At 48.1% G+C, this 28,000-nt stretch overlaps 2 protein-coding genes across 3 annotated transcripts in view; one reads left to right on the top strand and one right to left on the bottom strand.

Moving 5' to 3' along the window:
• Positions 1–190, bottom strand: part of IGHMBP2 (immunoglobulin mu DNA binding protein 2) — an 81,638-nt gene extending 81,448 nt beyond the window's left edge. The window contains exon 1 of the mRNA XM_075928333.2: positions 57–190. Within this exon, the coding sequence (XP_075784448.2) occupies positions 57–133 (77 nt within the window). The 5' untranslated portion in view covers positions 134–190. The remainder of the gene's footprint in view (positions 1–56) is intronic.
• On the top strand, positions 139–28,000 carry MRPL21 (mitochondrial ribosomal protein L21). 2 transcript variants are annotated; one of them, XM_075928337.2, is made up of 7 exons: positions 139–269; positions 4,259–4,319; positions 10,872–10,957; positions 16,980–17,143; positions 19,469–19,521; positions 26,558–26,661; positions 27,861–28,000. In XM_075928337.2, the coding sequence occupies exons 1-7, from the start codon at positions 212–214 to the stop codon at positions 27,923–27,925; spliced, it is 591 nt and encodes a 196-aa protein (XP_075784452.1). In that variant the 5' UTR covers positions 139–211; the 3' UTR covers positions 27,926–28,000. The 2 variants fall into 2 exon arrangements, with proteins under 2 accessions (XP_075784452.1, XP_075784451.2); XM_075928336.2 differs by having other exon boundaries at positions 26,558–26,774.

Below are 28,000 nucleotides of genomic sequence, written 5' to 3'. Positions count from 1 at the left end.
GGGGGGGGGCGGCTGGCTCCCCGCAGGGGTGTTACGGGGGGGCTCCCCGCCGGTACCTGGCCTCGGCGATCTCAGCCTCCCGCTCCTGCTGCAGCAGCTCCAGCTGCCGGGACACGAAGCGCGGCACCGCCATGGGCCTCCTGCCGCCGCCGCGTTCCCGGCCGGCCCGGTGCGCCCTCCCCACGGCTCCCCGGCTTCCGGCTCCGGCGGGATGATGGCGGCGGCGGCCTGCGGGCGGCTCCTGGGCGCCGGGCGGCGGCGGGCGGCAGGTGAGACCCGCTGGCGGGCCCGGGCTCTCTGGGCCTTTGCCGGGGGGGGGGCTAACCCGGGCCCGGGGCCCTCGGCCCTCGGCCGGGGTGAGGGCCCCGTGGGGCTGGGCGCTGCGAGCCAGGGGAAGAGCCCGACCCTGCCCCGAGGGGAGAGCAGCGCGGGGCCGGGCCCTGCTCTCGGGCCGGGGGCGGTTCCCCCGCACAGTGATTCGGGGGGGGGGGGGGGGCTGTGCCGCGCGCACGGTGCCAACGGCCCCTCTGGGCTGGGAACGGGGGGGGGGGCAGCGTGTGGCTGCGGGGACCTGCCAGGACTCTCTGGGTGTCTCGCTCCGTCCTTGCCCTGCCCGTGGGGGCCCTGGGCGCGCGGAGACCCGTTACTCGCTTAAGCGTTGTGGAGGGCGCCCGGGATGGGTAGGGGGGTGGGTAGGGGCTGGCCGTGGAAGAAGCGCTCGGTCCTGGCTCGCGGCGGGTCCCAGCGCAGACCCCGCTGCGGCTCTGCATCCGGAGCTCCCCAGCTCTCCCCACCCTCCAGGGAGGACCAGGAGGAGGTGTGGCAGCCCTGGCCTGCTTCTTATGCCTCTCCCCCTGCCATCAGGCCGGACCAAGGCTGGGCCAGCCCCGAGCACCCCATCAGGCAGGGCTCTCCCTCCCTCCCTCCACTCCACAATATTTACTTCAATTTAATCCCCCTGTCTCCATTCCTCCACTTGCCATCCTCCCTAACTCATCCCCCTCCCCATCCCACACTGGATATCCCACCCCCCATTTCCCTCCTCCATTCCTACACCCCATCCTTCCCTAACCCCTCCCCCTCTGCACCTCCACACTGTCCAACCCCCTGTCTCCATTCCATATCCCCTTCACCATCCCCCCTTATCACACTGTCCATCCCCACATACACCCTATCCCCCTTCCTCCCTCCCTACACACACCCTGTACCCTCCCATAAGTTTGTTGAACTGCGCACCCCTCTTTCCCCCAGGAGCACCACCAGCCCTGGCCACCGCAGCAGGAACCACAGCCCATCCCCAGCCCAGCCTTTCCGCATGGGCCTGTTGGGACAGCTTTGCTCTGTGGCGAGCCCGGAGTGCAAAGTGGCTGCTCCGGAGAGCTGGGGAAGCGGCCACGGTGTAAGACCTGCCCAGCTTGCAGTAGGCCGGGACAGTGCTCCTGAGCCCAGGCTTCCCAGAGTTAAGCTGTGCAGCAGGCATGTGGAATGGGCAGGCTGGGGACCGAGCCCAGAGGCAGGCGAACACTGAGGAGAATGGAACTCCCGGGAGAGTGCACCTGAGCCCAGTCCACACAGAACCAAGGCGCATGGGCCATGCAGGCTGGGGGCAAGGCCCAGAAGCCAGTGGACACTGGTCCAGGGGGTACGTGCGCCCCCCCCCATTTCACGGAGCAGTCACATGGTCAGGGCTCCTGGGGACACAGAGTGATATGCTGATGTCACTCTGTCATCCAACAGAAAACATTTTCTTTAATATATAGAAAGAAGATCACGGCATAAAGTGCTTAAATGGGATTATTTGAATAAGCTGGTGCTGTCTCAGGCTTGAATTCCAGACCTACGTTAGGATCATGTAAATGGTTAACTCATAAGGCAGCAGCATGGGGAGCAGGCATAGGCAGGAACTTGTACTCACAGACTGCATGCTTAAAAGTGGGCTTTCCATGGCCACTGGCTCCCACAGAGCTGCATGTCTCCCCTGCGCTGCTGCCTCTGAAGGAGTCACCTCCTCCCCCCCCCCATATGTAAACCTGTAACGGCTGAAATTTTCAGCGGTTACATGTTTACTTGAATAAATGCTTTTTAACATCCCTCCATTTACATTTGGTTTATGCTACTAGTTGGTTAGAATAATAATCAAAAGCCGAGCTCAAGTCTAGAATGGTTACGTTTATTCAATTGTAAGGGGTCCCTTCCAGATGTGTATTTACTTCACTCAGGAGGGTGAAGGAAGGAGACAGAGCAACTTCGAACACTTCACCAAAGTAGCTGCTTAAAGCATCTTTTTCCCTAATAAAATTTCAGTTGCTGTCTATCTTGTTGCTAACCCAATTTTCCAAGATTAGGCCTTCCCTGTTATTAGCAATGTGCAAGCCTAGTGCCTTTCTGAAGAAAATCTCTCCAGTGCTGTGGCTGCAAAAAGGCAATTAAAATGATAATTGTCCATCAGAAAGCAACCCTTCTGTTAAGGGATTTTCATTAATCTCTAGATAGTTGGTCATGCTAATGATAATGCTCCATTCCATTCTTCAGCCAGGTCTACACTGAAGGGGAAGATTGAATTAAGATATGCAACTCCAGATGCATTAATTACATAGCTGGAGTCGACGTACCTTAATTTGAGTTTCTCCGTCGTCCCCACAGCGGGGGGCCAATGGGAACAAACGCTCCCATCATCTTCCCGTACTCCTCGCAGGAACAGGAGAACCGGATGCCAATGGGAGCACCCTCTGATAGCCCTGAGTGAAGATATAGCCTTCCTTTGCCATTTCAGTTGCTTGTTTTCTAGAGAGTTAGATGTAACTAGAGAGCCCCGATTTAGCCATTTAAAACTATCTTCCTATTCAAATTTCCTGTTGTTTTATAATCTCTCCAATTAATGCTGTTCTTCAGCCTGCTTGCCTGTGAGTAGAGAGACAGTACTTGGAGTCAAGAAAAGTCAATGTGCCTGCATGTGAAAAACAAAGCTCCCCCACTTGAGAGAGGTTTCTTTAAGCCTTCTGCACTCGCATTAGTTCCCTTTGTTTCACCTATCACTGAAGTGACTGCTTGAAGAATGAACACCAGGGAGTTGCTAGAATCTACCATTTTCTTCCTCTTCCCCTTTTCATGAATAAAACTGAGGGTGTAGGGAAGTTGATTGAGGTTTAATGAAAGTTGCAAAGAGACAGCTTGTTTTGTCCTACAAATCTGCTATATAGTGTAAAGAGTTTGTGCATTTGTCTGTATGTCCATCCATCTGTGAGTCCATTTGTTCAAGAACTCTTCTTAAATGGTAAGAGCAAGGGACCACCACATTTGGTACGAAGCTTCTTCTTATCATAACTAAAAGCAAGATCAGGGTTTGGTTGTGCCAGGACAGTGAGATGTGCCTGGAATGTGACTGTTTCGTATCAAATGAAAAGGGAGAGTGTGATAGTGGGGACAGTAATACTCATGAATAACCACAGGGGGCAGTAAGTGCCCCAGCTCCGGGGAGCAGCCGCTGACTGGCAGCACAGCCCCCACTGCTCCAGGCTGCCCTCATGGTGCAGCTGCCCACTGTCCTGTGTGGCCCCCGCCTCTCCGGGCCGGCCCTGGGGAGCAACCAGCGGGCAGGCTGCACTACCAGGCTGGCTCTAGGGAGAAGCTGGTGGGTGAGCGGTGTAGTTCCCACTGCCTTGGGGAGAATCTGGCAGTGGCCTGCTTAGCCCTCACACTCCCCACCCAGGCCCAGCTGCAAGAAGAAGCTAGTGGGGGACCTGCACAGCTCCCCCACCCTCCCACACGCACACTCCCCGGCCCAGGGAGAAGCCGGATGGCAGGCCACATAGCCCCCACTGCCAGACCCGGGCAATGCCAGGCTTCTAGGCAGGGAAGGATATACTTAACCATATCTATTAAAATAATAGTGCAGCACAGAAGGATGTAATCTTTGTACATCTTTGTACAGACCCTTGCAAATTCCACTGTCTTGGTAACAGATGAGATGTTATGCACAAATACAACAATATACAACAAATTGGAATCTTATAGCTGACTCTTACTGTAATAGTCTGTGTTTGCCATCTAAGAGTGATCTTGGCTTCTTCTGCTCCGTTGGGATATTGTGTCTTATGGAGGAGTTCTTAATGTATTATGCACTGTATCTTGTTTCTGTCGCTAGCTCCTTGGTGCTTTTCCCAGCAATGCTGAAATGGACACAGCTCATACTTCCTCATTACATTACCTGATAAGTATTATTGCTTGTTTTTAATTCTCTTTCCTCTCTTCTTTTTAGCATCTCTGTTGTGGTCTACAGTTCGCAGCCAGAGATCTCAAAGCACTTCACTACAACAAGGGTAATGTCAATATGCTGCTCTGCTTCCCTCTGAAATACTAACCCTCCCTTCCCTCCTCCCTATTATTGTCTTGCCCTCCCTTCCAGTGACCTGATCACAGCAGGGTAGTTTGTCAGTGCCATTCCTTGCTTTAGCCAGAAGGGGTCACTAAAGAGATAGAAAATTACTCTGCTGGGTCCTGGAACAGATGACCTACTAATTATTTTCTGTCTTTGATTTCTTCAGTTCTAACAACAAAAGGTGGCCATCCCATCCCATCCCTTTGACTTTAATGAAAGGAGGGGTTTTACTCTGTGCCTGCATCATAGAATATTAATAGAGATGTAGCCGTGTTAGTCTGGTCTTGTGGGTCTGGCCAACGGAAGCTCATCACATCATAGAATATGGCACTGTCGTAAAGCCATGGAGCCAGCCCAAAAAGGCCTGGTTCTTTAGAATTGTTTGAAAATATTTGCTTTGTGTTACTATTAAAAGAAAGCACTTTAATTAGCGCAAGTGAACATTGCCAAGTAGAGTGATCCTAACTCCCCAACTATTCATTTTGCCTTGATTTACCAGTCTATAGAATTTCCCATGAATTTAAAAATACCTGTTGTAATCTGCACATCAGTTGCTAGCTATGGAAACTACTGCAGGAAAGTAGGTCCCTGTTTATGTCAGGGATAGTTTTATTATAGTCATAGGGTTCTGGCTTTTTGAAGTTTCAGAAGCCAAGGCTTTCTGGCTATCCCATCCGAGATCCATTAACTATTCAAAAGAGAAGATGATTCCAAATCAAAGACTATTTTTCTGCAAATGCCTTTGCAGTGTAATTGGTTTTTACTCAATAAGGAATAACTATTTTAATAGGTAAGGGGGATTTTAGTGATATGTCTTTTTAAAGTAAAGCATCCTGCCACTGTTAGGATATCCTTAGACACTGGAATATACAGAATCATTCTTGATGGCAGCTATTCCTCAATGTTAGAGTATTAGCAGGAGAAGGTAAGCTTTCTGCTCCAGGAGGGGGCTTGCATAGCACAAAACAACGCTGCTGTGAGGAGCACGAATGGGACTTGGGTTCTGTTCCCACTGCCACAGTATGGTTTTGTGTAGTTGACACAATTTCTGTATGCCAGTTTCATCTTCTACAAAGTGAATACAGTGGTAAAGCTCTTTGAGATCTCGGGGTGAAAAGCATTGTTAGTATGCAAGGCATAGGCACCAACTCTGTGGGTCCTCTGGGGATGGAGCATCCACAGGGAAAACTTTTTAGTGGATGCTGAGCACCCATCAGCAGGCAAACGCCACCCCCTGCACCTCTCACCTGTTAATGGCTCCACCTACCATCCCACTGTCCCAGAGCTTCTGGAGTACCACAAACAGCTGATTTGCAGTGTTCAGCAAGCTCCAAGATGGAGAGGGAGGGATGGGGCATGCTTGGGGGAGGAGACAGGGAAGAAATAGGGCAGGGGTGGGAGCTTGAAGGAAAGGGTAGAATGGGGGCCAAGTCTGGGGTGGAGGCAGGGGATAAGGCACTTCCCAGCTGGAGGAGAGTATTATCCATTAGAATAATCATGCTTTTCCCTCTGTTGTTCCATGGAACAAAAGAAAAGCATGTGTAGAAAGTCATCGAGCAGAGGTGTTAGCTGTTTCCCTAACCCCTGCTATATGTCCCAGCTTGTATGAGAGATCAGAAAAGGTTCCTAACTTCAGTAAAGTTTATTCAGGTAATTTTTTTCCCCATCTAGAATCATGCTTCATGGATTATAAGGCCAGACGGGATCATTATGATCATTTAGTCTGACTTCCATTTTATAGCATATAGGCATTTTCTATGCGTCTTTTCATCTTCTAATTAAAACTGTCTCCCACACGGAATATTTGAGCAGAGTTTTAATTGCTATTCACCTCTGATGTTTAAAGCAAATAAGCATTTTCATTAGTGATAGTTCCTTATCTATCATTCCTTCTTTGGCCAATGTAGTTTACATACTATTAGCTGAATAGGACTTTTCAGGTAATAAGGGATTCTTTTCAATGTTGGGACAAAGAATCCCACAGAGTGACAGTCTTGAGTGAAGCAGAGAGAATCCACTCATATTGCTGACAGGAAAACACTGATGGATGTGGGCTGAAAGATCCCTGCTAGCTTCCATTCATCAGTGTTGTGGCAGCAGCAGAGGATTTGCTGCCACTCATAGCATCCCCAGGATACTCACTTAATTAGAGCTGTCACTGCATTAGCAATTTTGACAATTCCAGTAGGTAAGGTAAGCAACTCCTAAAAGTGGAAAATAAATCAGCCTCCTGGGAAGGCCTATTCAGTACTGAAATTGGCAGCCAAATGCTTAGACAGTATGAGCTCTGGGGATAGTTTCTGTGAATTGTGGATGTCAGTGTTGAGTGCCCTTAGGGAAAGTCAATCTATGGTACCCAATGTCATCCAAGTTAAATGCTTTATTCTTCCCGTTAGCTGGATTCTCAAGGAGCAACTCAGGAAAGAATGTCTAGCATGAAGAGACCCTTCTCTTGGTGCAGCCAGGAGGTACTTCAGAAGCAAGCTTTGTTAAAGGAATTTGGAGCACAGCTATAAGAAACACAGGACAAATTTGTTGAGGATTGAAGCTGGATACTGAACAAAATTTGCTGGACCCCATTCCAAACAAATCTGTGTAAAGCACAAAACTAATAACAAATTGAAGCTATGTAACTGGGTAGATGTGTGCCAGCTCACTAAAACTCCTAGCCCTTTTCAATTCCCCCCCCAAATGGTAACCATGGTCAGTGAGCTAGATCTGTTAGCCAGTTAAATCCAGTCATTCAGAGAACACACACTGTCTCACAGGGTATGTCTACACACACTGTCTCACACTGTCTCACAGCAGGGGCGGATGAGAATGCCGCGGGGCCCAGGGCAGTGCCGCGGGGCCCAGGGCAGTGCCGCGGGGCTCAGGGCAGTGCCGCGGGGCCCTGGGCAGCAAAATTTCGCGGGGCCCCCCCCCTTTGACACAGCGCATGCGCCGTGGTGCCAAGTCGCATGTGCGGGGCCTCGGGAAGCGCGGGGCCCCGGGCAGCAAAATTTCGCGGGGGCCCCCCCTTTGACACAGCGCATGCGCCGTGGTGCCAAGGCGCATGTGCGGGGCCTCGGGAAGCACAGGGTCCGGGGCAGCCGTCCCGCTCGCCCTGCCCTAAATCCGCCGCTGCTACACAGGAAAGAGAAACCCATGGCTGGCCCAGGCCTGCCAACTCAGGATTGCATGACTTAGGCTGCAGGGTTGTTTCATTGCTGTGTAGACTTGCAGGCTCAGGCTGGATGGAGTGTGAGCTCTAGAATGCTCCCACCTCACAGGGTCTGAGAATCCAGGCCAGGAAGTCTATGCTGCCGTGAAACTCCCCTGCAGCCTGAGCCCAAATCAAGCAGCAGCTAGGTGGCAGGGTATATGAAGCAGTGGAGTGCCAGCCCTGGGTGTCTAGTTGCTGTGTAGACATACCCACAAGTCAGTTTACTCTAAATCTCAAAGCAACTTGGGAAGTAACAAACAGGCTCAGTGGCACTTACTCAAGATAGTTAGTCCAAAGCAGACTGAACATTTACAAAGAAATCTCACAAAACTGGGCAATAAAATGGCTGGTGAAATTCAATTTTGATAAATGCAAAGTGAAGTACATGGGAAAACAATCCCAAACATGCATATAAAACAATGGGATTTAATTTAGCTGTTACCACTCAAGAAAGAGATCTTGAAGTAATTGTGGATAGTTTTCTGAAAACATTCACTCAGTGTGCAGCAGCAATCAAACAAGCTGATGTTAGGAACCATTAGGAAAGAAATAGATAACGAGACAGACAATATCAGAATGCCACTATAGAAATCCATGGTACATTCACACCTTGAATACTGCATGCAGTTTTGTTCAGACCACCAAAAAGGAAATATTAGAAATGGAAAAGGCATAGAAAAGGGCAACAAACATTAAGGGTATGGAATAGCTTCCATATGAGAGAAGATTTAAAAGATTAGGACTTTTCAGCTTGGAAAAGGACAAGATATGCTAGAGATCTGTAAAACCATGAGTGGTTTGGAGAAAGTAAATAAGGAAGTGTTATTTAGTTATTTAGACCTAAAAAACCAGAGGTCATCCAATGAAATTATTAAGTAGGTATAAAACAAATCAAAGGAAGTACTACTTCGCCCGATGCACAGTCAGCCTGTGGAACTCATTGCCCAGGCGATGTAAAGCCTCATATTGCAATGGGGTTCAAAGAAGAATCAAATACACTCATGGTGGATAGGTCCAGTTTATTAGCCACAATGGTCAGAAATGCAACCCCAGACTGTGGGGGTCCCAAGCTTCTGAGTGCTAGAAGCTGGCAATAGACAACAGGGGATGGATCACTCAGTGATTGCCTGCTCTGTTAATTTCCCCTGAAGCATCTGGTGTTGGCCACTGTCAGAAAATAGGAAGTTGGGCTAGGTGACCATTCTTCTGACCCAGTTAGGACATTTTTATGTTGTTCACAGAGGCTTGTGGGCTGAATAAAGTCTCTCGGCTCAGACGTTGTAATAATGCAGAAATTTCCAAGGGGGATGTTAGCAGCCATCAGTATCTGTATTCAAGATGTGCAGCTGGAAGTCTTAAAAAAACCCAACTTCATAAACTTGTATAGAGAGCCCAGCTGTGGTTCTCAAGGCCCTCACTAAACTACCAATTTAGCAGAGAAGAGCTTTTAAAAATAGTCTCCCTAGAAAGGGACAAGTAACATGCATGAGTGATTAATCCCCTGTCCCCTGAGGCTGATTTAGCTTAGACCTTCATTTCTGTCTAAGGCTGAATCGGTGCTGGCTTGTTTTCTGAAACACTCCCCACCATCGTTAACACCGGTGCAGCAATGGAGAGAGTTCTAGTGTGGACAGTGCTTCCGACAGCTACCCGCAGTTTAAGCAGCTTAGGCCCAACCCTGCTCCCACTGAAGTCAATGGCAGTGGGGAATGATAATGCCTCATGTCTTCTACACAACACAGTGGTAAAACCCATTGATGGTCACTGGCCCTTTATGTGCCCCCACAGTCCCAGCTGTAGCTGCAAAGGTGTGAAACCCAGTGTGAAATTAAAGCTTGGTATAGCAAAGGCCTGTGGAGATTTAAAAGCTACTGGTGAATCTCCAGCTCAGTTTCAAATTGCTTATTCTTAAAGGTCATTTTTGCTGATTGTGGCTTGTTGCTTTAAAAAATTAAAGAAAAAATTGTACTGTTTATATCAGGGCTACTCAACTTTGGAAGCCCCGGTGGCCACAATGATACTCACAGCTCATGCTGAGGGCCTGGTTGCATATACAAATAGCTTGTCACACTGACGGGCATGAATACAAAGATTAAGGCAAGACTACAGAGCACGCAGGCCCCATTTAAGTCAGTTCTGCTGATATTAATAAAATGCATTAGTTACCCAATTTCCAGCCATATGACAGCACTGTTAATGAGCAATGACAGTCCAGGAATTTAACTACTTAAAATGCATATCAACAGAAGACCATTATATTGACTATTTTTTTGTTTTGGTTCCCACCCGTGGGCCACGTATTGAGCCCCGCGTAAAACCCAGACCACACCGCAGGCTGCAAACAAATGGGCCGTGGGTTGAGTAGTCCTGGTTTTATAGGGGGACGACGACAAATGAGCCATTTCTCTCCTTTCTAGCACAGCTCTCAGGGGTTCTCTGAACTTTGTAGTATAGCTGATGGCATTGATCAACAGGGTAGCAACTGTTTCTGTTTTAAGTATGGCGCCTTTCCTTTAATTTGCAAGACTAACTCCGAAGCAAGATAAAGCATTTTCAGCAGGTGGTTAAACAGTCTTCAGGTGGGCTTCGAATGTCAACACCTTTGAAAGTGCCCACTGCTTCCCTAATAGTCAGAACGCACCAGTGTATTTAATCACCGGGCCAGGTTTTAACTTGGTCTTGGGGCAGTTGCTAAGGTGCCGGGATGGGAGTTGAACAAAGAATGTAAGGAGATGGGTGATGGGGAGTTGCTGCATCAGAAGCCCTCAGGAAGAGGCTCTTCTTGCTTGTTGACTTAGATGTCCTCTGACCATCACAGATAGCACTGAAATCGGGAGCATCAGTAACCCAAACTTCCTTAGCTCACACAGGGGCTGAGCCAAACCCCATTGACTGGAAAGTTTCCCATTGACTTCAGTGGGCTTTGGAATAGGCCCTGAGAGCTGATGGGTGAGCTGGGCTTTGGAATAGGCCCTGAGAGCTGATGGGTGAGCTGTGTCAAGAAGAGAAGCATAACTCCTAAGTACAGGACTATGTAGCACTTTAAAGACTTTAGTCTTTAAAGTGCTACATAGTGCTGTATTTTGTTTCAGCTACCCTAGACTAATACGGCTGCATTTCTATCATAACTCCTAAGGTTTTTCACTGATGGCAGAGCTGCCCTGCTTTTCACTCTCTAGCCATGTAGGAATTTTATGGGTATGCACTGTTGACTCTTGTCCTTGTTAATGTTTTGTGTCTCCCGGTAATACATATTTGTAATGGTTGATTCCTACTTACTTTTGACAGAATTATTGCAAAAACATCATTGTCTTCACCCCCATGGCCTGAAGTCAAACTGCCTGATCCAATCGAAGAGGCAAAGTACCATGCAGGTAAAGGTCTCCAGCTGCAGAGCCCGGCATCTGTACTTCTGTTCTATTATTGGCAACCTGGAAGAATGTAAGGCAGCTTTGTCCTTGATTTTCGGGTGGGGTTCTGTTCTTGTTAGTCTCAGTCATGTTCCCCCAACATAGATTAGAGAAAGGAGCTATTGTGTTATCTGCTGGGGGCAGTTACCATAATGGGATGCCACATTTAACGTCTATAGTTCACTCAGCAATGTGTGGCTCAAATATCAGTAAATAACTGCATGAATAATCGGCTACTTCAGCGTTTCCCAAACTATGGGCCATGGCCCAGTACTGGGCTGCAGGAAAAAAATACCGGGCCTCAGCATGGCTGCCATGAGGGGAGTGGGCAGGGCGGGCTGGCAGGAGGTGTGTGGGGGGGGGGGCGGGAACTGGCCGCCGGGAAGCAGAGTTGGGGGCAGCGGGGCTGTCCGGCAGAGATCGGGGGGCAGGCAGCTGGTGGAAGCGGGGTTGGGGGCAGTGGGGCTGTCCAGTGGAGATCGGGGCGGGCAGGCAGCGGAAGCAGGGTTGGACGGGGGTCCTGGACAGGGGAGATCATGAGGAGGAGAATGGGAGAACCAGCCTTCGGAGGCAGGGCTGGACGGGGGAGATCAGGAGGACAAGCGGGGGGGGGGGAGGGGCAGCGAATCAGTCAGTGGGAAGAGGGACTGACCCAGGCACACGAGTGAGTCTCCCCCCTCCCTCCATAGCCTCCCTCGAGTGGTTGCGAACTGCCTGACTGGTAGACACACTCACGCAGCATGAGCACATCTACCAGCCAGGCAGTTCGCAGCTACAGTCTGATACACCTAATAATAATAAAACTTACCTAATTAGAAAATACCGGACATTTCATATATCCGGTATTTTATCAATTTGTTTCCTTGACAAAGCCCTCAAATACCGGACTGTCCAGTACAAAACTGGACTCCTGGCAACCCTACCCCTCCTTGCACCCTCCCTCCTAGCCAGATACCCTACCCCCAGTCTGCTCCTTCTCCCGCCTCCTGGAGTGCCCATGCGGTGCCGGGTCCCCCAAGCCCTGGCCCAGGCTGGGCAGAGGATGCAGCCAAGTGAAACACTGAAAATTTATTCATTTTTCATTCTTTTTTTTAATATGCATTTATATTTTTGGGCTGCAAAAAACAGTACTAAAAAAAACTGGTTCCAACTAAAGTAAAAAGTTTGGGAAACACTGGTCTAGCCAGCTTTCTGTCCATCTTACAGTCCATTTATCCAATCGATATTCCCTTAACTTGCTGGCAAGAATATTGTTGGTGATCATATCAAAAGCTTTGCTAATGCTGGCACTGGGGGCTTTGGGAGGACCAGAAACAACTTATTTGAATATTCATCATTTGCTTAATGGATATGCAAATGAATGTTACCGGTCCTCCCAAAGCTCATGAATGGATTTACTGGTCCCCGTATCAAAAAGTTTGGGAACCCCTGGGCTACTTGATTAAAAAAATAGGTATTGGGGGAATAAATATTGGACCCTGTTTGATAAAACGTATCAAATCTTCCACTGTGTCTGATTTGCACAGGGCTCTGCCTTTGAGCCTTTATAATTTCCATGCTTCATAACCTCATAGATATTCATGGTTTTGTATCATTCCCTACAACATGTCCAGGAGGCCTCTGTACAAAGCAGCTGGCTTGCCCATTCAGAGCATGCTCAAAATGATATTACAGCTCTGACTTCAACTCACACCTGTTGGAGCGGGGGTGGGCAAGATATCTCTCATGGGCCGGATCCGGCCCTCCACGCCATTGGATCCAGCCTGCAGACACCCTGCCGGACCCTCAGGCACGCAGCTGCCGCTTATTTAAGCAGAGGACTGCTCTGTGTGCTTCTCTTCTCTGGAGGGAGGGGAAGGCTTTGTGTGATCTCCCGATCGCCAGCCCAATCCTCAGCTCCTATTGACTGGAAACAACTGGCCAATAGGAACTGTCCCCAGCCAATTTCTCGGCTTCTATTGGCTGGAAGCTGAGAGATTGGCCTGGGGGACTGGGTGACAGGGAAAGGCAGCACAAGCCTTTTCCCCTCTCAGAGCTGAGAGCCACATGGAGGGAGCAGCATTCAATTTTATGCAGTCTGGAGTTGCAGCAGGCAGGGAGCCCAGCTTGCTTTGGGGGTACTGTAGGGCTGCTGGCCACGAGACATTTAGGTAAGTGCCTCCCAGCCAAAGCCTACCTCTGGCACCCCAGCCACTCTGCACCCTGACTCCCTCCCCTGGGTCACCATCCAATTCCTCTGCACTCCCCTACCCCAGATCACAACTCCCTCCCAGATTCTATACCCCCTTCTATACTCCTCCACCAGGCCAGAATCTTCTCCTGCACCCAGATCCCCTGCCTGACCTGCAACCGAATCCCCTGCCCTAGGTCACCACATCCTCCTTCACCCATACTCCCTCTCAGACCTCACAAGGTCTTCTGCACCCCAGTCTCTTACTCCGTTTGCCCTTCTGCACTATCCTACACCCCGCACCTCCTCCACAGAAAAGTGCAGCCCTTGACCACTTTCCAAAATCTTGGAGTGACCTCCCCCCACACCAAAAATTATTGCCCACCCCTGTGTTAGAGCATTTGAGTTCTACATGTCAGTCTTTTCCTCCCTCACTGTGCTTGGACATGGCCACAGATACTTTATGTAAGATCACTCCATGCACTGCTAAAATTCAGCTGACTGTTAATGATAAAATGACAGCATGGGTTGATGTGAAATATCAGGGAGTAGTCATGTTAGTCTTTTTTAGCAAAACAACAAAGAGTCATGTGCCACCTTAAAGACTAACAAATTTATTTGGGCATAAACTTACGTGGTCAGATGCAAAGATAAGTGTGTTACATTACTATGCAGAGCACTAGAGCTCTGCATAGTAAATTTAGTCGGGTAGATGTGGCCCACTCCCAACAGTAGATGAGAAGGTGTGAATGCCAGAAGAGGGAAGATGACTTTTTATAGGTATCTAGCCACTCCCTATCTCTATTCAGACTAAGGCTGATGATGTCAAGTTCACATACAAATCCCACTTGGCAGTGCCAGCTAATGTCCAGTTTTGAAGAGTTTTTGCTGAAGTATGTCAACTTTTAAGTCTGTTACTGAGTGTCCAGCGAAACTGAAGTGCTCTCCTACCCATTTTTAATGTTACCATTGTCGATGTCTCATCTGGGTCCATTTATTCTTGTGCAGAGAGATAGTTCGTTTGGCCAATACAAATGGCTGAGGGGCACTGTTGGCACATGATGGCATATTTCACATGTGTAGATGAGCAGATGAATGAACCCCTAATGGAGTGGCTGATGTGGTAAGGCCCTGTGGTGGGGTCATGTTAGTAGATGTGGGAGCAGAGTTGGCCATGGGGTTTGTTTCAGGGATTGGTTCCTGGTGTGATGCGTAGTTGATGGTGAATATTTGCTTTGCATTAGGGGGCTGTCTGTTAGCGAGGATTGCCCTGTCTCCGGGGGTCTGTGAGAGTAAGGGGTCATCTGCCAGGACAGGCTGGATCCTTGATGATATGCTGGAGAGGCTTTGATGATATCCTGGAGAGGCTTTAGCTGGGGGCTGCAAGTAATGGCGTGTGGCATTGTTACTTTCCTTGGGCCTGCCTTGTAGTAGGTGACATCTGGGTACCTATCTTGCTCTGTCGCTCTGTTTCTTCACCCCAGTGGGTATTGTAGTTTTAAGCACACTTGGTATAGATCCTGAAGGTGTTTGTCTCTGTCTGAGGGATTGGAGCAAATGTGGTTGTATCTTAGGGTGTAGCTGTAGACAATGAATTGTGTGATGTGTTTTGGATAGAAGTTTGGAGGCATGTAGGTAAGTATAGCGGTCAGTAGGTTTCCGGTATACGGTGGTGTTGATGTGACAATTACTTATTTGCACTGTAGTATCCAGGAAGTGGATCTCTTATGTGGACTGGTCCAGGCTGAGGTTGACGGTGGGATGGAAATTGTTGAAATTCTGATGTAATTCTTCATTTCAGCAAAATAAAATGATAGTCTAAATTTTCAAATACGGAGGCCTGAAGTGAGGCTTTTGAATATGCAGTATGATTTTCAAATTTCCAGAGTGCCTACAAACCCCATTGACTTCAATGGGAGATGCTAGCACTGCATTGTTGTAAATCCTTACTTAAGTAAGAATTTAGGAGGTTAACCAGAGGCACATAGATTTGAAAATGTTGACCATAAGGATATTGACCCCAGCTGAATAAACTGCTCACCATTTTGAGGCAGGAGAAAATTTCCCCACAATATTATAAAGTATACTTGAGGTCATAATGAAAAGGGGATGGGGATCACACTTTTGTCTCTGAAGCATTCAGTATTAATAACTGTGAGTCAAAAGATATTAGACCACGTGGTTTGTTCCTATATGCGTGTTCTGATCATAATATAAGCTCATTGTTTAATTATAGTGGGAGTGGCGTTGGCTTAATAGTTTCCATTCTAACCCCCTGTTTTCAGTTGCTCCTAACTTCTTGTAAGTGTCACCTTTTGGGTAAAACATTCCATGCTTTATCTCTTTGTGAAATGGATTTTTGTTTAAATTTTGAGTAAAATTGGGTCAGCTATTTTTGAGCACACAGAGAGAGGAGAAGAAATATACTTTCTTTATTATAAAAAAAAATCCTCTTTTTCTGAACAGCTTGAGGGTTGAAAGGCCTGAAGGTAGAAAATTAAAATTTTACAGGGAAATAGCCCTTATTAGGAAGTGCCTTTGAGTGTTCTCATAAATACAGAGTTTGATTTGACTGAGCTATGACTTTAAAAAATGGTGTTCTTTGCTTGTATGGAACATTGTGCACAGGATTTTTGATACTGTGATAATGTGCTCGGCTAAGGGAGACAGCAGTGCAGATATATGCACGGATAACATCTCTGGGAAGCATACACTGCTTGCTCGGTGAAATAGACAGAATCTCAAACTTAGGCTTTGCAAGTGCGGTGGAGCCCAGTTCCAGCACGATTTGCAGAGTGCTGTGTCCATTACAAAGTACACTGGAGCCCTCCTTCAGTCCTTATGACTTTTGTAAGGTTTTCAGGGGTTATGGTATGGCTTCTGTATGCTCTGCAGGATGAACCAAAGGCAGAGCAGTGCACTCTCTTATGGATCTAGAGATACAAAAGAGTAGTCGATTAGTCAACTACCCAATAAGCCTAGACTTATCGGGTAGTCGAGTCGACTACTCACATCCCCCCCACCCTTGTTGCCTCAAAGGAGGGAAGCAGGAGCCAGTGCCCTCCCCCCACCTCTGTGCTGCTGCCTCTATCAGATAGAGACAGCAGTGGGGGGTGGAGGAGGCAGGGGATCCCAGCAAGGAGTTGGGACTTCCCATGGACAGCGGCTGCTGGACCCAGCTCGAGCCAGGATTGAGCAAGCCCAGCTCAGTCCCGGCTCATGTCAGGTCCAGGAGCTACTCCCGCTGCAGCTATGCAGCTTAAATGTAGTAGGAGCTGAGCTGTCTGCATGCCCAGCTCTTACTACATTTAAACTGCAGAGCCGCAGCGGGGGTAGCTCCTTCTGAGCACCTGCCCTTATCAACTAATCGTGTAGTCAATACAAATTGCATCAACTACCCAATTACCCACCTCTTATCATCCTTATATGGAACACCTCGGATCTGCAGGATAGGGCGTTCCGGTGATGTCTACACAAACATTTCAGACCTCAGCAACCTTAAACTGCACCGCTGTAAACCATGTCTACATGAAGAATTGTATGGGTTCAGCCGGTCCAACTGCTAAACTCCTAGTGTGGACAGGACTTCAGTCTTTCAAGAAGGGAGATCAGGTCCACGCTGATGAAATATCATCACTATTCAGTCAGTCCTTGCCACCATAAGTAGGGTTGCTTCTGAGATAATGGCTCCTGTTGGAAGGTTGCATGTGGAAAATTTGTTGGTGTTGAACAACTAGTCTTTTCCGCTGTTTGGTTGGGGTTTTTTTAACTGTGGCTTAGTCCTGATTTACTCATTAACTCACCCCTTGTTAACAGAGGTTGTACAAAAGGTAAATGAGATGATTGCCACCGGACAGTACGGAAGGCTCTTTGCTGTGGTTCACTTCGCCAGTAAGCAGTGGAAGGTAACCAGTGAAGATTTGATTTTAATGGAAAACAAGCTGCCGGCTGAATGTGGCGATCGAATCCGCCTAGAAAAGGTAAAACCTTCCTGATGTTCAAGATTGCTGGAGAGCTTCCGGGTTGCCCCTACTTGGCCAACAAGTCAAGAAAAATCCATTCACCCCTATGGAAGGCAATAAAACTGGCTCAGCAGGGCTGGTGATGGTTGTGGTTTTTAAGATTGTGCGGAGGGCTGGAAGAGAGAGCTGGCTGTTTATAAAAATAAATAAATAACAGCTTATGGGAAACTGGACTTCCTTTGCACTCCCCGGTGCTCCCAGTAGCCCTCTGTATGATTCAGTATGATGGATGTGTTTCCATAGATAATGTTTATGCAGCTCAGCCCCACCAGTTCTGAGCTCACCACAAGGATGTGTTGTAACCCTGTGTACTTATTAGCGGAAATTCCCTGGATAGAGGCCAGCTTTCCAAACGTGGCATTGTAAATGGGTGGCTTGGGAAGAATCATAGAATCATAGGACTGGAAGGGACCTCGAGAGGTCATCGAGTCCAGCCCCCCGCCCTCAAGGCAGGACCAAGCTCCGTCTACACAATCCCTGACAGATGTCTATCTAACCTGTTCTTAAATATCTCCAGAGAGGGAGATTCCACCACCTCCCTTGGCAATTTATTCCAATATTTGACCACCCTGACAGTTAGGAATTTTTCTAAGGACTCAGAAATCAATTTCAGAACAGTCCTGAATTATTCCCCTTGGATCTACAAAAGCTCCAGTTCTATCTGTAGCTCCTTGCCAGGCCTTCACGTTACTGTTATTTTAATTACCCTCTTACTGATGGTGTCAGTATGATTTATACCAAAGAGAGATGGACTGAATTGCTCTGAAGATTTCAGGCTCCTTCAGTCAGTGGGAAGACAGGCAGTTGGCTTTGCCCATTCTGGCCAAAGGTGTAATTATCACTCATTGGATGTTGTCATTCCCAGATATGCTCCCAGAGAAAAGCTTGTTGTCCTAGGATTGACAACACGAATCAGCTGATCCAGCAATCCGTCCAGATGAGATTGCACATTGGAAAGTGACATGAGAGTTGATTCCTCTTCTAAGCTTCCAGAATGTTCATTGCATCTCTGGATGAGGAGGGCATGGAGGAGATAGGTGTGGGCTCCTATTAGATGTTTCCATCATAATCCGCTTCTAACACTCAAAATGAACCTAGAGAGACTCATTAATCCAAACCTTGGCTGAAATACCATGAAGTGAGGCTACAGTGGATTAATCTTTATTCATCACAGCCAAGCATTTATTTGCTGTTTAATAGGGTCTGGAAGACGCCACTTCTCTGCAGAATCATTGCTTTAAAGCTCAGTGTCGAAGCCCCCTCTCTGGCAGCTGCATGTTGAATTGTTGTGTGAGACAGGCACTTGCAAGAAGCAGCCTGCTGAGAGTGCAGAGATCTGGGTCAGGGTGAAGACAATCAGGCATTTATGTTTAATCTTCCAGTAAATCCAAACCATAATCCTGTCAAGGTTTTTGCTGACAAATGTCTATCTGAACCAAAAATCAAAAGCCCCAATTATCATGTGTGCATTGCTTGTTAACTGCTGCAGTACAGTGAATGGAGAGAAGAAATAGGCTATAAAAACCGTATGTGTTTTAAATACTTTCTAGTCTTGACTGAAGGCAATTTCAGTTCCCCTGCACCAAAGGACTAGTACGTGACGTGAGTGTACCCTAAACATCTATTTGTGTATTACCCATATGAGTGTGCCGGGAGAATAATAATAAAAATGTTGTTTCCCTAATGAGGGCATAGCAACTGCTGTAAAACTCCAGTAATCACAGCAACGACTGTTCACAGACTTTGGCATGAAGATCTTAGAAATTCAGTGTCTTTACAGCCTTCTCTGCCTTTATCTTCCCCTGCAGTGTTCCCTGTAAACAGTGTGCCTGTGCAGCTGCTCAGGAGAGTTTCAAATGCCAGCCAGCTGATTAGCAGGGCGCCCACAGTGAGGTTTTTTTGTTTGGACTGGTGGTGCACGTTTGCATGTGCCTCAGTGCACATAAAGTATTTATTCTGCACATGAATGGAAAATATTAGAGGAAACGTTGTTCCACGGTCTTACAAATGCATATAGAACCAAAGGCCTCTGATTAGTGTGCAGAGTGTTTGTAAAATACGCTCTGGCAGAACAGATCTGGCCCTTGCCTGGGAGAGCATGTATTGAATGGGTGTATTTCTTGGCTGGTAGCTCTTTCTCAGCAGCAGCCTGAGGCTGCTTAAGCTCATTAAAATACAAATCACCCAGCCCTCTAGGATATTTGTCAGGTTTTGATAATATTGTTTCAAATTAGATTGTGAGCATTGGCTAATGACCTAAGTGCATAATTTAATCTTCCCCAGGTTTTGATGGTTGGTGCTGATGACTTCACGCTAATTGGAAGGCCGCTTCTGGGGTAAGAAAGACACACTTTAGAATAAATGTTTTCAAGATCCAGCCCTGCCAGGGCTAGGGGCATACGAGAAGTCTGTGCAACATGTTGGGGTTGCCCATGTGTAACGTAGCATTGGTGGGGAATTAGGTGCACACATCAAAGGAATATTAGGCCCCTAAATCTGTGACTCTCATTTGATCCTAGAACTAAATCCCCTCTTCTAGTAACATAAACCAAAGAAGTTAAGGGTTGAACAAAGCTGTAATGTATTAATGGGATGAAACAGTGAATCCTGTTCTATTCTGAGCCTGCTGGTGGGGGCAGCACAGAGGCATTTTACTCCTAATATGACAGCCGTATTTTTTCACTTCAAATGTTTTAATGTAAAAATATGCGGGTGGAGCTTCTCTGGGCAGAATGTGCTAAGCAGGGGAGGCAAAATTGTTCTGTGGACAGGGCCAAATCGCATTTTTAATTATGGCCCATGCGCAGGAAATCAGACTAGGTACATTCCTCCACTCCAGCAGAACTCTGCCTGATGTCACAGATTGCTTTGCACAGAGATTGCGAATGGTTTGTAGTAACCGCACTTTCTGTTGTTATTTAAGTGCTTTATTGTCATATTCAGCATCACGTATTGGGTAAATACCCTTCCTGTTGGAGTTACTCACCTTTCCTGTCCCGTCCTGGGCCAGATTTAGTCAAGGAATGATTTGCTGGTCTAGCTTTTCAGACAGATTATACCAGCCCGGCACTCCTACGGTGGGTGGTAATCTGTACTGGCAAAACTGCAGCTGTGCTGGGATAGTTTATTCCATTCCGCCCAGTGAAATCAGATACACCAGAAAAAGCATGGTTTGGCCAGTATAAGCTGTGACCATACTTGGGGCTGTTGCTGGAACAGCTATGCAGGGTCACAAATCACAGCACTGACCAGCACAGCTGTGCTGGCAAAGCATGTAGCATAGACCTGGACTTTGTGTCGCTTCATTTCTGCTCTGCCTACTTCCCTCCCTGCAGCTGCTCTCAGGTTCCGTGCCTCCCAACCAGCTTCCTTCCCGCTCCTATCCAAGTTTCATCAGCTACATTGACCAGCAGTGAAATAGTTGATGCTGATGTGTGGTATGACCGTGTTAGGCTCTAGCCTTAGCACCTCAGTGAAATGAATGGACAGGAGCGGCAGTGCAACGCTGCATTGAATCACATTCTGGTCTTGGCTTGGCAGTTTTCTGTACAGCGGTATCCTCGTCTGCCCTAGGGATCAGCTGTAAAACATTTGCACAGTCACTAGCATCCGCTCAGCTGCAGAAATGCTAGCAGCAGTGGGAGCCCTAGAGTAGATAAGGCTTCCGTGGCTGCCAGCATTTTAGACCTGAAACACTGGGGCTCACAAGAGCCTTGTGCACTCTGGACTCCAAGCACAGCTACCACCAGAGGAATTAAACCAGTGTTCACATCTGGGGGAAAATTTTGCCAAAAATAAATAACCAGCAGGGCTAGAAACGTAATACTTTGCAAAATCAGAGCTTTCATTGCAGTAAGTGGTGAGTCACCTCCAACAAGCCATGTTTTTGGCACCATTTAAAGGAACATTCCTCTACCAATGCGGAGCTTTCTGCTCAGTGCCTAAATGCAGCTAATTAACTGCCAGCATGACAGTACCCTGGCAAACCTGTATTTGTGTACTAGCCTTTCGGCACACATGGCAATACAGGGCTTCCCTGTAAGCACCTCAGAAGCGGAGAGACTCTGGCAATGTAACCAGCTGCAGAGCAAACTGTTGCATTTCAACATTTGGTTAGAATGAGTTAAACATAGTGGAGGAGAGGAAAGGCCTAGGGGTGTAAAATAGAGGGGGAGGGTATCTCAACCTGTCTATTAAGGCTTTGGGGAATCTGACAGATGTACAACCTGCCCACCACTATGGTCTGAGACTAAGGACAATAGAGCACAGCCTATTGGGGATGGTGTGGGCTGTAGTATTTATGCATCATTCCCTTCTCCTTAAGCCACAAGTGTGTTGGAGGATAGATAACAGCTTGGATTAATACAAAGACTTTTTGTTTTCCATTGGCTTCAAAACCAACACATCAGTGAATATCTGAGTGAGTGTCGGTGGAGCTCCGTCCCTTTCAGCTGTGTTCCCTGATCAGACTAGGAGGCGTGTTCTGTTTTAGACAGATGGTCATTTTAATTTTTTGCAGAAATCAGATACCTCCCAAGATGACACGTCTTTAATATCTTCAAACAACACAAAATGAAGTATCTCTCTCAGTAGCCCATAGCAAGCACTTGGTTGGTGGTCTGCCTTGTTCTTTGCAACCACTTATTGTCCAAGGTTTGTATGCAAAAGCAGTGTTAAGTGATATGCAGCTGTCCTTTTCTTAGCTTGATAACTTGTACAGTATTGTGCACTCCAAAGCTGTAATGCAGAATGATTGTGACCCAGATATTGTAGCAGCATTTTCACTGCTTTCCAGTGTGGTGTTTAAACTTTGAACCATTGCAACACCCTAAGGTAATTCAGCTCGAAGTAAAGGGGACATGGCGTCCTCAGTGGTTCATGTGTTAGCCGAAGAGCTCAGCTTACTCTAATGCTGTTGATCAGATTTCTTTCCATTAACGTAGCCAGCTATTTTGCACAAGGCTTCTCCTTGTCGGCTTGCCCAATTTGGCTGAGACTACAAACCCCTGGTTGCCAGATGGTGCGGTGCCACTAGTGGCATAGTCACAGGTGGGCCTGCGTGGGCCGTGGCCCACCCACTTATTATCCAGGTCCATCCCCATTCCAGCTCTGCTCCTGCCCCAGTGCTTGCTATGCTCAATCTTTCTGGTGCTCTTGCTGGGAATAGAGGTCAGGTTGTGGGGGTTCAGCTGGGGAGAAAGGATTGGGCCAGGTGGGACGAGGGGTGAAGAAAAGTGCACCTCTACCTGCACTTTCTCCGCACCCAGCACTCTTGCCAGGGAGCGGGATTGACGAATGGAGGCTTGCAGGCCCCCAACACCCACTCCTCAGCTGGAGCACCAGGGTGGGACAAGACCCCGCAGCAAGACTGAGCCTCGTCTCCACCCCGCAGCAGGTGCACCGGGTGGGCAGAACGGGACAAGACGCTATGCCCTGACCCTGCTCCCTAGTGGGAGTGCTGGTCAGATCGGGCAAGCCCCCACACCTGGCTGGAGTGCTGGGCGGAGGGACAACACAGGTGGAAATGCACTTTTCTTCACACCCCATTTTTCCAGGGCTCCTGGACAGAGCATCTCTTGCCCTCTGGAGGGTGGGGAGAGGTGGCCTAGATGACTCCTGCCCCCACCCTTCTGTTGTTGCCTGTCTACCCTAAATCAGGGCCCACCCAAGTGTTTCAGTCTGCCTACGCCAGTGGGGGCTGCACTTCCTCTTCCCCCAAAAAAGCCATGTTGAGGTTCACCTGCCTCCTATCAGGAGAGAGGCTCCTGGGAGTGATGTAAAGATTGTCACCCTTAAGCACCTTGATTCTTACGGGCTGTCCTCTGCACGGGTTATAGTCATTATTTAGTAACAGTCACTTTCACTTCAACTTGGACAAAGGAAGTTATAGCATGAATTCATCTTCCTCATTAGTGGAGCCTAATGTGGAAATGCTGGCCCCACTCAAGTCAGTGGGAGTTTGCCATGCAGTTCAGGGGGCCCAAAAGTTCACTCTGCGATTGCAGAATGCTAACAGCTGCGAAGTGTAATACGCTATTATTTAATTGCTGTAGTGTCAAGAGGCCTTGGTTCAAGAGTAAGACCCTCCCTTTGGCTCCACGCTGTACAGATTCCTACCGAGAGCGAGAGGCCCTTCCTGAGTCATTCAGTCCTAATGACTGATTCAACAGAGGGCAAAATTCACACTGTAGGCAGATGCCCCGCTTCGGACACATAGCTTTGAATCTTGACTTGCAGGCAGAAGTTGCTTCTTGGCACCTGCACAAGCTCAAAAATAGCTTTTTGAAAGGTCTGTTTGTCTGTGTGTCACTGTTGCACTGTACACATGCCTGTAGGACAGTATGTATCCAGCACCTAGAGGAGGGAATTCTCTACATAGGTTTGTGTAGCTATTTCCCTAGTGTAACCCCTCTGGGTGAAAATAAAAGAGGCTCTTGTGAACTAGGACACCGGGTCCACCACTAACTAAAGGCTCAATTCTGGGCCAGCTTTCCCATCCTTCTCACTCTTGTTTTTCATACTTTTTGTGGCTTGCAGCCAATAACTGCAGTGCTTAAACCCCCGACTACCATTTGCTTAAAACAGCCCACAGATTATATTGCTTGAATCACTCTGTCCTCACTGATCTTGCCTTCAGAGTGTTGATTATTTCTCTGTGATTCCACAGCACAGTTGTTAGTGCTAGTGAGTAGGCTTGCACACATGCCCAGAATCTACTCCTGCACTGGTGAGACAAGTGGGTGTCTACCCTCTCGCTGGCTTCAGTGGGCACAGGGGTCAGGAAGAAGAACTCCTTAATAGACCTTTGTATAAAATACCCCCAGGCCCCGCTTTTCTTTGCCTTACCTGGTTCCTTTTCTAGCACTGCTGTTATGTGCACCTGCAGACCCATCGGGCTACCATTGTGCCAGCTGTAGAGCGCATCCTTTCACTGGGTCACACTCTGTAGCTCCTTCCCATGTATCCACTAACCATGTATACAGGCAGTCCCCGGGTTACGTACAAGATAGGGACTGTAGGTTTGTTCTTAAGTTGAATTTGTATGTAAGTCGGAACTGGCATCCAGATTCAGCCGCTGCTGAAAATGACCAGCGGCTGACTACAGGAAGCCCGAGGAGAGTTGCTCTGCCCCGGGCTTCCTGGAATCAGCTGCTGATCAGTTTCAACAGCGGCTTAATCTGGAGGCCTGGGACAGAGCAGCTGGGGCGCTGCCGGGTAGGTCCCCGCAGCGCCGCACCTCGGCACTGCAGGGACCAACCCGGCAGCACCCCAGCTGCTCTACCCCAGGTGTCCCCAAGTCAGCTGCTGCTGAAACTGATCAGCGGCTGATTCCAGGAAGCCCGGGGCAGAGCAACTCTGCCTCGGGCTTTCTGTAGTCAGCCGCTGGTCAGTTTCAGCAGCGGCTGACTTGGGGATGCCTGGGGCAGAGTAGCTGGGGTGCTGCTGGATTTGTCCAGTAGCGCCGCACCTCGGCACTGTGGGACCAACCCGGCAGCGCCCCAGCTGCTCTACCCCAGGCGTCGGCGAGAAAAGCCTGGTCTGCTGGGGGGGGGGGCACACTAGCTGCGCCCTCCCCCCCCCCCCAGCAGACCAGGGAGACGTGGAGCGGCTTTTCTTGCCGTGGAGGACGCGGGCGGCGGGACCGCGGCGCGTCTCGGCGGTCCCGCCGCCCGCGTCCTCCGTGGCGAGAAAAGCCCCGTTCATATGTAGGGATCCGACGTAAGTCGGATCCACGTAACCCAGGGACTGCCTGTATTAAATTGTATTCATGCCCTGTGACTGGCTGCTGAATACACATATAGAGAAAGACACACACACAGCTCAGCCTAAGAATTCAATCTCTTATAAATATTGTATTTCCCAAAGTTAAACACTAATCCTGATGGTAAATGTTTCAAAGCCTTTGGCCCCTTCATTATTTTATTGGAGGGCTTTTTCCCCGCTTAAGGACAGACAGAGTCATTTGCCTGGAAGATGTGCTTTAAGTGTCCTCCCGTGGAGAAGGGAGCACAATAATGAGTTTTTAATGTTGTTTTGCAACAAGCTATTGTGAGAGTGCATCTTCCACCACTAGCATTCATTACAACCAGAACCTCCCGACACACTGGACTGGGTTTCCTGTCCACAAATGAGGCAGATTGGTTAGGAGAGGGCAGGGCAGTTGCTCAGGCAGGTGGCTCGTTCTTTTGTGTGGACCTTACATTGCCATCCTTTCTGTCTGCCTCTCCAGCAGATGATGGTTAAAGATTCCAGGGTGCTCTTCCAAAAGGGAATAACCTAGTGGCCTTTATCTAACATTCTTCTCTCAGTAGCTTCCAGAGTCCAAGGATGCATGTGAGCGCTATTGCCCAGTGCCGTGTTTCATGTGTGCGAGCACGCTGAGTCGCTGCCACGTGGTGAGAGAATGCCATGCATGCTCACCCATGTGAGAAGGGAGCTTTTAGAATCATTCTGCCCTGGATACCTTTCACAGAGAAGGGAGGATGGGAAAGGTTTTATCACTGGGCGATGCTGACTATGGCAAGAGGTTACAGAATCAAGGCATTTAAGGCCATAATCTTCCATTAGTAATCTCTTGGAAAGCCTCCCACAAGCTTCTGTGAGAGATCCCCTGGAGGTAGGAGAGCATGAAGTCCTGAATGTATGACTGGACTAACCCCAGGAGTAAACAGACATGGCAGGCAAAGGTTGGGAGGGAAAAGAGGTGAAATGACCACACTGCTTGTCAGAGAGCTATGCTCTATTAGTTACATTGTTAGAAAAAGAGGATCAAATCCTTCTCCTCTTACTCAGGTGAACAGTCCATTGTCTTTTCTAGGACTACTCAGCTGAGTCACACTGGACGAATGTGTCCATCAGTCTATAAATCCCAATGCCAGTGTTTGCTCCAACACAGGGTTCTATGGGAGAGCAGCCAAACCAGGATGAGCCCAGGATTGAAGGTTTATTGTACTTTAAGCCAAAGGGAAAACACAGAGTTTTTTAAAAGCACCAGGTGCATTAGGCTCGATTGCAGGCATTCCCAGCACTGGGACTTTGGGATTGCCAGCTCCGAGTGTTGTTTCAGACTTCTACCAGCATCGGACATTTCTAGCTCTCTCCCAGAGAGGCAGAGAAGTGCTGCTCTACAGACTAGTGTGGCACTTACCTGATAAGAGGTGCATAGGCAATTCTGTGTGTCTTCAGTGCAAAGTCTGTAAGTGAGCACTGCTGAGATGGATTTACTCACTGCTGGGGACCTTGCAGTTTCCACGAGACTGGATTTTGTCGGAAAGATGCATTACTTTGAGATACTCTTCCAGGGAGCCTGCCCATTGGTTAGAGGGGGATGTAATTAGTTACGCTGTGTTTCTTTCTTTATTTCTTTCTTAGGAAAGATCTTGTCCGGGTGGAAGCCACAGTTATCGAAAAAACAGAATCTTGGCCAAAAATTAACATGAAATTTTGGAAAAGGCACAATTACCAAAAGAAAAAAAGTAAGACTACAGCACCGTCACATCCCACTGCCTTCATGGCCCAGCGCCACCGAACGCCCTCGCAGCTCACAGCCCAGTGACACGTACTGTCCGTGCAGCTGAGGCGGACACGGGTATGGGACGCAATGCCCACAGGAGTGCCCTGATGGTGCAGGGACGTGGGCTCAGTACCTAGTGCCCTCCCAGCACAGAGCACCAGGACACGGTCCCATTGCACAGTGCCCTTGCAGCTCAGGGCACAGACACGGGCATGGTACGCAATGCCCACAGGAGTGCTCTGCTGACACGCAGCACAGGGTTATGGACTGCATACACACTGCCCTTCTGGCTCACAGCACGGACACCGGCATGGTCCGAAGTGTCTGAGGAGTGCCCCGATGGCTTACAACACAGCAACATGGGCATGGTACTCAAGTCCTGAGAGTGCTGAGCAAAGTGACCCCATTTCCTTCCTCCACCATCTGACACTCGTTAGCAAAAAGACTGTTTAAAATTCTGTTTTCAGCACAAGGAAGTGTTGCTGTTCTCCTCCCCGGCCTCTAGTCTTGCATATTTATCCACATATGCGAGCAAGTCTTACCAGCATCTTGAACTAGGCCTTGATTTACTCTGAAAATGAGGCAGTGCTAGAGTTTCTTCCTGAATTATCAGCAGGAAAAAACAGTGTGGTAGAAATACCAGGGAGAAGTAAAACCTGACATGCTGTCACAGAGCTGCTCACACCTTCACACTCTGTCTACATGAGATGGCTTTGCCAGTATATTTGTATCTATGTAATGATACCAGCAAAACTGCACTGTTACTGGTGGAGTTCACTCTAGCCCTTTAAGTGACATACGCTGTGCTGGTAAAAGCACTGTTGTTTCAGTGTAAGAGTCTACATGTGAGACTTTTGTTAGCACTGCAGTGTGGGTCACAGATCATACTTTATCCGACCCTTCATCAGCATAACTGCATCTGCAAAAGCCTTCTAGAGCAGATTTTTAAAGGTATTTTGGCATTGCTGTCCTCAACTGGCTTAGGTCTCATTTATGATGGTTGATGGGATTCAGATATTGAAATCTCATTTTAAAATATTTAGGCTCCTAAATCAGTTAGGCACTATGGCAACTGTGCCTAAATACCTTTAGAATCCAGGCCTTAGTGTATAAGATACTTTAATGTGTGATCTTAATTTTTCTTCTTTCATTCTTTTTCAGTTATCGTGCAGCCACAAACTGTGCTCCGGATAAACACCATAGAAATTGTTCCCTGTTTGTCATGATTGATTGTGGTCTCGTAGAGCTAGGTTTATTTTTACTGCTTTAGGGAAATATAGAAATAAAGCAAATAAAATCTT

Source organism: Pelodiscus sinensis, chromosome 5 (assembly GCF_052426305.1).
Source record: "Pelodiscus sinensis isolate ZL-2025 chromosome 5, ASM5242630v1, whole genome shotgun sequence".
NCBI lineage: Eukaryota > Metazoa > Chordata > Testudines > Trionychidae > Pelodiscus > Pelodiscus sinensis.
Note: the sequence above shows the minus strand (reverse complement) of the source record. Positions and strands in the feature narration are given on the sequence as shown.

Bases quoted from the DNA above. Each gene is read 5' to 3' on its own strand.
- MRPL21 (XM_075928336.2), top strand. From the start codon at position 212: ATGATGGCGGCGGCGGCCTGCGGGCGGCTCCTGGGCGCCGGGCGGCGG. The intron at 270-4,258 runs GTGAGACCCGCT...TCTTCTTTTTAG, and splicing joins CGGGCGGCGGCGGGCGGCAG to CATCTCTGTTGTGGTCTACA. The intron at 19,522-26,557 runs GTAAGAAAGACA...TTTCTTTCTTAG, and splicing joins ATTGGAAGGCCGCTTCTGGG to GAAAGATCTTGTCCGGGTGG.